Genomic DNA, 10,912 nt, shown 5'->3' with positions numbered 1-10,912 from the left:
CTCTGATCACATGTGCTGCTCCTAATGAAGACACTGTAGGAAGATGAAGGAAGGCAGGGCAAAATTTAGGGAGGAAGGACTCCCAGGGCAAGTTGAACAATCCTTTCTTAGCCTCTTGAAAGCTGAATGTAAACCAGCAGGTGTAATATTTACTAAAGAGTTTCCTCCTTGTTACATAGAATGTTTTGTTAGGAGACTGAAACTATAAATAGAATAAATTTATTGAAAAATAATTTAAAATAAAAATTAAATGCCTTTAGACATACAAGGCGGGTTATTTATCACTTTGAAGTCACTCACGCAATTATTATCTTTATTACTTATGTAAATTATATTGGGATAAACTTGGCTTCTTAACCTGGAAAGGAGGAGACTGTATGAGGCATTAAAGTTATCTTTAAATTGCTGAATTTGCTCTGTGGGTCCTTAGAGATTGGAACCTCAGACCAAGACAGATGGGTAGATTTTGGATCAATCTGAATATGGTCTTTCAAAGAGAGCATTCCAAAAATGATATAAGTGGATTTTGGAGTTGGTGACCACCTGGATGATGGAAGTAATTAAGGTGGGTAATCAGTTATACAGTTAACAGTAAAGATTCTTGCCTTTAATAGAACCACATTTGAGATATATTTCAGCCCTGAGGAGAGATTTACAGTACCTGTGGTTATTTCCAGACATACCTCCACTTCTGACAAGCTAGATTAAGCTGAGAAGAATAGCCAAAATTAAGTTTACCATGTATGATGTTAGACCTAAAATTGGTCAAGCATATCTGAGCTATTCTGTTCTTTGCTATCTTCCAGAGAAAAAGAAGCAAAATCCCAGAGAAGGGCCAGGCATTTAGCAAGAGCCAGGGCTACTGCCCCAGCAAAGGTGAGACTATTTGGAGTCAACTTGTCATATTTGCTTTAGAGATTATGTTCAACTCTATTCAGATCTCTTTATTTCTTAATTACTAGGTCATACCTGTTGTGAGGCCAGCTACTTAGAAGGGAGGGAACATGGCATAGTCCAGGGGTAGGCTAAATATCTGGTACAGCTTGTCCATAGGTCCAACCCATGACCCAACTCTCTGAAAACATCTGGGGCACTGACAGATGCTAAGAGGTGGTGTAAGCCAGTGTGATGTCTGCCTTCCACGGCCGTTTCTCATTTCTACTGTCCTGTCTTAGCTCCAACAAGAGAATTCACGGGACTGTAGAACTTAAGTTCAAGTCTCAGAATTCGGACAATTTATGTATATCTGGGTCTCAGTTTTTTCACCTGTGAAATGGAATGTGGATCAAATGAGAAACTAACTTTTAAAAGCCAGCTACAATGTTTAACATGTGTTAGCAGACATTTGACTCATTTTATTTCCTTTCTCTTTTCCTCTTTCTCTTCTGACTGAACATATTTTCTAATACTTGGAGATTTCTCCTAATTCAAGTAGACTTGCTTATTTATATCTGTTTTGCAAATTGGGATTCAGGCTAATATTTGTTGGAGAAAACTGTTCTGTGGTAAAAAAAATTTTTAATTAAATAAAATGAAAGAAACTATACAGATGCAACCCAACACATAACCATTTCCCTTTATAAATAATTTTTTATTATACAAAAATTCTTATTTATACAAAAAAATAAAAGTTATAGGCCCAGACTTGTTGAACTCTCTGTCACGATGTCTTACAATAAGTTATTGACAAAGCTGGGGCTATTGCCAGGTATTCTGACAACTACTCATATTATTCCAGGTCTCCCATGTAGCTTCTTCTCCAATATCTTCTTTCTCTTCCTCCTCTCCTGCCTCTGACACATAACTAAAATGATCAGTCAGGGAAGGCACACCCAAATTACATTAATATCCCTGGTCTAACCAAGCTACCATTCTCCTTGTCAGTGTTACTCAGGACTGTCTGAGCACCTCAGCCTCCGCAGTAGACCGAGTCAACCAAATCTTTGCCCGGGCTCAACCAGTCTCACTTTTAAAACAGTAACATAGTCACCACACAATTGGTCAATAACTACAAACTCTTTGAGCAAAAGGGAGCTGCTTCTATGTTCCCCCAAATCTGTGAGGGTCAGAAAACTTTACTGATACTTTTCAAATCTGCCTTTCTTTGTGACATTTAGAGAGAGGCTTATGCTATAAAATCCATTCTCTTCCTCCTCCTCTTTTTTCTTCATGAAAAACTGATATATCATTGGTGTTTAAAAATATAAAATACAAGAAAGTGACAAACAAAAATCCCCCCAATACATACACACACACACACATCATTCTTAAACCTACTGTTTTAAAACATTACTAGTGGTACGTTTTCATATGTAGACACACATTTACTGAATTTTAATGAAATAGGATTTTTAAGAAATAAAATGATAGAATATTAAGACATTATACTTCTCTGTTACCATTTTATGCCTGAATTATAATTTTGACCTCTAGATAAAGTTCCTATGGTTACATGTTTTGTTACCTAGGAAATTATTTACTTATAAATTAAGGCAGTTAATATTTAGCTGTTTGCCTTCAAGTAATTTCTGTCTAGATGTTTACTTGTCTGTGTGTGAATAGATTAATGCAATTATAGTATATTTTTATTGTTGTTATTTTCCTCTTAACTGTAAAAGAAAACAATCTACTTTCTCTGCTTAGATTTTTCCCATCAAAAATTAACCCTTTTCTCCACACCCTCTCCAGCATTTATTGTTTGTAGATTTTTTGATTATGGCCATTCTGACTGGTGTGAGGTGATACCTCATTGTAGTTTTTTTTTTTTTTTCTCATTGTAGTTTTGATTTGCATTCCTCTAATGATTAGTGATGCTGAACATTCTTTCATGTGTGTGTTGGCAATCTGTACATCTTCTTTGGAGAAATGTCTATTTGGTCTTCTGCCCATTTTTGGATTGGGTTGTTTGTTTTTTAGATATTAAGCTGCATGAACTGCTTGTAAATTTTGGAAATTAATCCTTTGTCAGTTGCTTCATTTGCAAATATTTTCTCCCATTCTGAGGGTTGTCTTTTCGTCTTGTATCCTCTTGCACTGTTGGTAGGAATGTAAATTGATACAGCCACTATGGAGAACAGTATGGCATTTCCTTAAAAAACTAAAAATAGAACTACCATACGACCCAGCAATCCCACTACTGGGCATATACCCTGAGAAAGCCATAATTCAAGAAGAGTCATGTACCACAGTGTTCATTGCAGCTCTCTTTACAATAGCCAGGACATGGAAGCAACCTAAGTGTCCATTGACAGCTGAATGGATAAAGAAGATGTGGCATATATATACAATGGAATACTACTCAGCCATAAAAAGAAACGAAACTGAGTTATTTGTAGTGAGGTGGATGGACCTAGAGTCTGTCATACAGAGTGAAGTAAGTCAGAAAGAGAAAAACAAATACCGTATGCTGACACATATGTATGGAATCTAAGAAAAAATTGGTTCTGATGAACCTAGGGGCAGAACAGGAATAAAGATGCAGATGTAGAGAATGGACTTGTGGACACAGGGAGGGGGAAGGGTAAGCTGGGATGAAGTGAGAGAGTGGCATGGACTTATATATACTACCAAATGTAAAATAGATAGCTAGTGGGAAGCAGCCGCATAGCACAGGGAGATCAGCTCAGTGCTTTCTGACCACCTAGAGGGGTGGGATAGGGAAGGTGGGAGGGAGACTCAAGAGGAAGGAGATATGGGTATATATGTATATGTATAGCTGATTCACTGTTGTAAAGCAGAAACCAACACACCACTGTAAAGCAATTATACTCTAATAAAGATGTTAATAAAAAGAAAATTAACCCTGCTTCTTACTCTCAGAATAAGATGCTTTGTTCAAGAAGTTTCCTCCTATAGACATCCTCTCTCTCTTGCATCATCAATTTATTCTTCATTACTATGTATGTCATCCTTTAACCTTATGACTCTGATATGCAATCCATCAACAAGTCTTGGTTTTGCATCCAACGTATATTCCAATTTGACTCCTTTTCATGATTTCCATTCCTACCACCCAAGTTTTCTGAAATCCTCCATAATTTCTAATCACTAACATCTTTGGCCTATGTAGAAACTTTTGTTTTTTAATTGATCAATTCATTCATTCAGTGTTTCTCATTGATTTAAGTTGCCAACTTTGTAGGATATTAAATTCATAGGTGTGTATGTGTTTCTAAGTTCCCTTTTTTGTTCATATTGTTCATTTCTTTAATAACTAATAAGACAAGTCCCCTTTCTTATCTCACTTTTTCAAAGTTGACTTACCTATGCACAGATATATATTTTTCCACATATATATTTGAAATAAAAAATTTACTAAGTTTATTAAAAATCCAACTTGAGTTTGAGAACTCAATGTGGTAAAGGCTACAGAGAATTTATAAATTAATTTGGGTAAAATTGACTTTTTACAATAGTAACTTGCCCAAGTCAAAGGCATAGAATATCTTATTAATTCATATAACTTTTGTGTATCTTATGAAATCTATAAAATATTCTCCACAGGTATTTTTTGCCAATACCTAGAAAATTTGTAATTTTATTGCTCTTTTGAGTGGTATTTTGTTGTTTATGGTATTTATATCTGATTATTGTTGGCATAGACAAATTCTATTGATTTCTATAGGTTTATCTTCTGTTAAAAACCTTTATGATATCTTGTTAATTCTTATAATTTATCTTTTAATTCTGTTGTCTTTTTCTTGTAAGTTGATCACATCATCTGCAAATAATAGAAGCTTTATAACTTCCTTTTCAATCTTGTCACTTCTTTCTTTTTCTTTCCTTATATCATTGGTGAGGATCTAGAGTTCAATACAGTAGTTCAACAGTAGCAATGATAATGGACTTGAATCTGCCCTTTCTCTGCCTATATTAAATGCAATATAGCCAAAGTTTCTCCATTAAGTATATTGTTTACCATAGGTGTTTTTCTATAAACTTTAGTAAGTTTAGAAGTTCCTTTCTGTTTTTATTCTTCTGAATATGTTTTGATCATTATCACATGCCTTCTCTGCAACTATTGAAATAATTTTACAATTTTTCTCTTTCAGTCTATTAACATAATACATTTTTTGATAACCATGCTAAATGTTAAATCATTATTATTTTCTTAGGGTAAATCATAATCGTAATGCATTTTTTAATACACTGTTGAATTTGCATAGTTATTATTTAGAAAATTTGAAACTATTTTTGTAAGTGAAATGAGTCTATACTTTCCCCTTGCTAATTATTCTTATCTGGTTTGGGAATCAATATAAAATTACCCTGAGGGGGTGGCACTTCAGACTATTGCTGAATAAGGAGGTCAGCTAATTCCCTCCCCAAAGAACAACTATAAGGCTACACAAAATTGAGTAAAACAACCATTTTAGCATTCTGGAAATTGACCAGCAGCCTATGTTAATCTGACAATCAGTTATGCTTGAAAAACTGTTGAACTCTGGGTAAGAGCAATGGGATTCTATGATGTTCTTGCTTAATGATAGTCCCGTCTCACTCCCATGGCTTGGTTGATATGGAGGGTCTACCAAAACAGAGCAGGCTATGTGGATCAGCAACTGCACTGCAAATGTTGAAAGGGGTTTATTTAATTTTGAGTAGTGGGCAACTGACATATCCAGAGATATTTTTGGTTACTCCAGTAAGGAGAATGATCTTAGGTTATAGCAGTAAGCATATTTCTGGCTATGTCTTCATAACAGGGCAGCAGAGACAAAAAGGGACTAAGCAATTCATAAAGTCCTGGACAATCATAGGGATGTGTGCAAGCACTTAGAAGACACAAGAAAATCCCAGTGGAAAGCAAATGCTAGGGTAGACGTAAAAGTAGCCTGAAATTTGAATACCCTCTCCTACATACACAGGTCCATCTGTGGAGGATAGACACCTTACTAGCTTGAGCATAAACTCTGTCTAATCATTGGCCTACTGCTAAGTTACACAGATCCAGGGAGAAAAAACCTAAAAAGTCAGGCTTAAAAAAACCAAAAAACTACAGTCATCCCTCCATGTCTGTGGGTTCCACATTCATGGATTCAGGCAATCACAGACCAAAAATATTAAAAACAAACAAACTCCAGAAAGTTCCAAAAAGCAAATCTTGAATTTGCCCCATGCTGGCCACTATTTACATAGTATTTATATTGTACTTACAACTATTTACATAGCACTTAAATTGTGTTAGGTATTGTAAGTAATCTAGAGATAATTTAAAGTATACAGGAGGATGTGCATAGTTTATATAAGGGACTTTAGTATCTATGGATTTTGGTATCCATGGGGGTCTTGGAACCACTCCCCCAATGGATACAAAGGTATGACTGAATAAACATTTTCATAGCATACACATCAACAGCTGCACACTATGGGAGAGCAAGAGATCAGAGATTTAGCTCAACCAAAGAAGCAAACAATAAAACAGCGAAAATCATCTTTGGAATAAATTGAGTTGCTAAACTATATTATCCATAATGTCCAGTTTTCAACAAAAATTATGAAATAGGCAAAGTAAATAGAATATATGAACCATAGTTGGCATGAAAAAATGTTAATGGAAACTGTCTGAGTGGTTCCAGATGTTAGTTTGACAGACAGAGACTTAAAGAAGCTATTTATAAGGTGTCCAACACTAAAGAAAACAATATTTGAAGAGTTAAAGGAAAACGTAATAACAATGAATAGAGATTTTCAGTGAAAAGTTATATATAACACCCTCATATACACTTGTATATGTGTGTATATATATATATATATATACACACATATATATGTATGTATATATATAACCAAATGAAAATTCTGGAGATGAAGGGCACAATAAGTCAAGTTTTTAAAAATTCAGTAGAAAGGCTCAAAAGCAGCTTTGAGATTGTATAGTAAAAGAAGAATTAGTAAACTTGAAGAAAGATTAATAAAGTTTAACAAAAGAAGTACAGAAGGAAAAAATATTGACAAAAATTGCACAGAGTCGCAGAGTCCTTGAGACATCAAGAATGCCAGTATATGTGAAATAGGAATGCCAGAAATAGAAGACAGAGACAGGATAGAAAAATTATTTGAACGAATAACAGCCTAAAATGTATCAAATTTGATGAAAGAATGAATCTTTATATTCAAGAATTTCAACAAACTCTAAATGGAACAAATCAAAGAGATCTACACTTGGGCTCATTATGATCAAAATGTTGAGATCAAGAGAAAGTTTTAAAAGTAGCAAAAGAAAAATAACCCATTATATATGACTGGCTTCTCATTTAAAATAATGAAGGTCAGAAGGCAATGGAAAGAGATGCTCAAAGGGCTGAAAGAAAAAAAATGTTAACCAATATTCTATATCCACAAAAATTACCCTATAAAATTAAGGCAAAATGAAGATATTCCCATATCAATGAAATCTGAGAGAATTTGTTGCTAACAGATCTGTCTTATAAGTAATAATAAAGTTCTTTAAAGGAATGACCACCAGATGGTAACTTGAAATTAGAAAAAGAAATAAAAAGCACCAGAAATGGTAAATATAGGGGTTAATATGAAGTACTCTATAAATATATGTCCCTTATTTTCACCTAGCTTCTTTTAAAGATATAATATTGTATATAGCAATGATTATAATGCTGTTTTATTGGGTGTACAAATATAACATGTATGATAGTTACAGTACGAAAGGAGACAGAGAAAATAGAGCTACAATTGGGGCCAAGTTTCTATATTTTACTAGAATTAAGTATTAATTGGTAGTAGATTGTGATAAATTAGGATGCTTATTGTAATCACTAGAGTAACCGATCAGAAAATGACATGTATAATAAATGCATAAAATCAGCAGGAGAATAAAAAAGACGCACTAGTAATATTTAACCCAAAAAGAAGACAATAGTGGAAGAATAGAGAAGTAAAAAGAACAAGAGTATATTAAAAACAAATAGAAACATAGCATATGTAAATACAATCCTATCGATAATTATATTAAATGTAAATGGTTTTAACATCCCAATCAAAAGGCTGAGACTATTATATGCTTAAAAAAAAAAAACCCCAACTATGTCTCCAGTACATACTCCTTAAATTCAGAGTTTTAGAAAAATGTATTTTAAGTCTATTAGAAATGGGGCATTTTGGGGAGAGAATATCTCAGACCAGTATATCAATTAGTTAATATACTTATTGATACGTTCAACTTTCCTCCTGCTTAGGACACCAGCGGAGGTATTTTCTACTTTTTTTGTAGCCATGTCTCCATTTTGGTTTTCAAATGCATTAGCATATGGATACTCACAATATGCTTTCATTGTATTATTTCTTAATGTTCAGTTATTTCCAATATCACTATATATATTTTTAAATTGTCATCTTCTCTTTCTTTTTTTTATCAGTTGTACTAGAAAACTGTAACATTAGCTTTTTTATTAATTTTCTCTGTAGTTTCTGTTCTTTATGTTATTCATTCCTATTTGCTCTGCTGCTCATTTTACAGTGAATTGAGCAATACTTAGTCTTTAAATTTTAACTTTCTAAATTTCATGACAAGTGTATTTGAAGGTATCAGTGTTCATCTGTCTCAGATTTGTACTTGAAGTGTTTTCATTTGTCATTCTTTGCCAAATATTTCTTAACTTTCCTCCCTCCCAAATTTATTTAGTAACACATTATTTGATTTACAAATATGTGGTACTTTTTTTCCATTTTAAATTAACTTGTTTATTGAATTGTGGTCAAAGAACATGGGCCATATGACACTGATCCTTTGGAATTTCCTAAGACTTTCTTTGTGGCCTGATAAATATTCTACTTTTATAAATGTTTTATATCTTCTGAAAAAAGGTTTATTTTCTGTTTCTTGGATGTAGTTTTCTATTAAAATCTAATGACTTAAGTACCTTAATTTTTTCCTTTGATATATCAGCTTCTGAGAAGTGTGTGCTAAAAACTCTAACACCAGTTATTGATTTATTTAATTATATTGGTTATCACTTGACATATTTAGAGCCTGTATTATTGAATGTATGCTCATGATTATTATACCTTCTTGTTCTTTTCTTCCTTTTACTTTATGTAATGTCCTTCTTTGTTACTTATGATGCATTTGGGACTGAATTCTATATATTAATATTTTTGCTTCTGCTCTCATTCACTTTTGCCTTGTATCTTTTCTTATCCTATTATAATATTTGTGGGCTTTTTAATTTTTCTGTAGTAAATTTTTTTCTGCTAAGGTGAGTTAGAAAATACTGAAGCCAAGCTTCAGCCTCTGCCTCTCCTGGTAAGTGTCAGGAGAGGACAAAGGATAAGACTCAGAGCTGAAGGTTCTAGAACCAGTGTTAACTCCAGTTTGCTGCCACTTCACCATGTCAAGAATCCATCTGTAAGCTCTCAGAAATTGTCAGCATCAGGAAGAATTGTTCACTGTAGGCTGTGATCCACCAGCCCTTGGGGTTTGGAGGAGGAGGAGGTGGAGTAGTAAATGCTTACACCTGTTTTCATCACCTCCCAGCTGGGCTTTTGATCTGTCCATCACCCTGCCAACATCTGTGACCTAGTAGGCTGCTGTTGGTTTCACTGGTGAAGCGGGAGAGGAGTGATGGCCCCAAGTTGATTGCTTGGATCCCTATCCCCATGCTTCTGCAATTTCTCCAGAAATGATTTTTGAGAGAAAATCAGCAGCTTTTCCTTACGCTCCTGCTTTTTCCTTATGCTCCAAACACACTTCTCTTCTTTCTGCCCCTTAAACAGGAGAATCTAGTTCCTATCACAAATCTTTTGCAACTGCAGTTCTCCATGTCTGGAATGTTCTTTCCACAAGTCTTTAATGCCCGGCTCCTCCTCATTAATGCCATCTCACCTCAAATGTTACCTTTGCAGAAAGATCTTTCTTGACACTATATTTAAAATAGCCCCTATTCTGGGTGCTATCATATCGTGCAGTTTATTTTTCATAGCACTTGTTATAATTTAAAGTTTTTGTATTTACTGTCTATCTCTTCCCCTATTTAACGAATGTAAATCCGTTAGAGTACATATTCCTTTTCTCTTTTTTTGCTGTGTCACAGTCTAGTGGAATGCCTAGAGCCTAGTAAATGGGTAATGGGTTTTGAGGAATAGATGAACAACCAAGTGAATGGGGTAGCACATATGGCCATGACTTAACCTGTTTTCACTCTATTTTTAACTTCTTCCTAAATATATGACATGAAGAGTGGGGTATGTTTCATAGATTTTCTTTTCTAGTTTAAATTCTTTTTCCTTTTTAATTGTCTTCTAGGAGAGTTCCTCAGTGTAATCTTCTGGTTCAAAAATTTATTTTACATTTGTGTCTATCCTACTTTATTCTTGATATTGTGTGCCATACTAAGTCACAGGTCCATGTCCTAAGTTTTCCAAATCTATAATAAAGACATTTTTGTTATGACAATAATGACATCAAAAAATTTGTTTTGCAATGTTCTTTGGTTTTAGATAGAAATTAAGTTCTGAACCATATTCTTTGGTTTTAGATAGAAATTAAGTTCAAGTTAACTCTGAATCAGAATATCTAGCTTATGTCACAATGATGAGTTGCCAAATAACGTTTCAGTTGGGCTAACACCTTCTTTCTATGCTAAAATTCTGTGAGCCTGTGATAATAGGGGAAGTGAGTGAGGTTACCCCCATCAAGACATTTAGCACATTGTATTTTTTTCTTTAGATTTATTTAAACTATATTTTTTGTCTTTTTTAATTGAAGTATAGTTGATTTATAATGTTGTGTTAATTTCTGCTGTACAGCAAAGTGATTCAGTTATATATATATACACACACACATTCTTCTTTATATTCTTTTCCATTATGGTTTATCATAGGATATTAGCACATTGTATTTTTTTTAGCTGTATAGCATTATTTTTATGAGAAAAAGATAAATATATGTGTGTAA

General features: G+C 33.8%; 1 protein-coding gene across 3 annotated transcripts in view; it reads left to right on the top strand.

Moving 5' to 3' along the window:
• The window catches only part of SPINK5 (serine peptidase inhibitor Kazal type 5), a 69,899-nt gene that overhangs the window by 7,812 nt on the left and 51,175 nt on the right, over nt 1-10,912 (top strand). For 2 of the 3 annotated variants that reach the window (XM_027081686.1, XM_027081687.1), the window contains one exon: nt 807-876. The exons of the other annotated variant lie outside the window; for it this stretch is intronic. In XM_027081686.1, coding sequence (XP_026937487.1) covers nt 807-876 — 70 coding nt within the window. The remainder of the gene's footprint in view (nt 1-806; nt 877-10,912) is intronic. 3 annotated transcript variants of the gene reach the window in all.

The sequence above is a fragment of the Aethalodelphis obliquidens genome, unplaced genomic scaffold (genome assembly GCF_003676395.1).
Source record: "Aethalodelphis obliquidens isolate GAN/ISIS:26980383/991018 unplaced genomic scaffold, ASM367639v1 scaffold45, whole genome shotgun sequence".
Classification (NCBI taxonomy): Eukaryota; Metazoa; Chordata; class Mammalia; order Artiodactyla; family Delphinidae; genus Aethalodelphis; species Aethalodelphis obliquidens.
The sequence above is the reverse complement of the archived record's forward strand: the minus strand, read 5'-3'. Positions and strand labels throughout refer to the sequence as shown.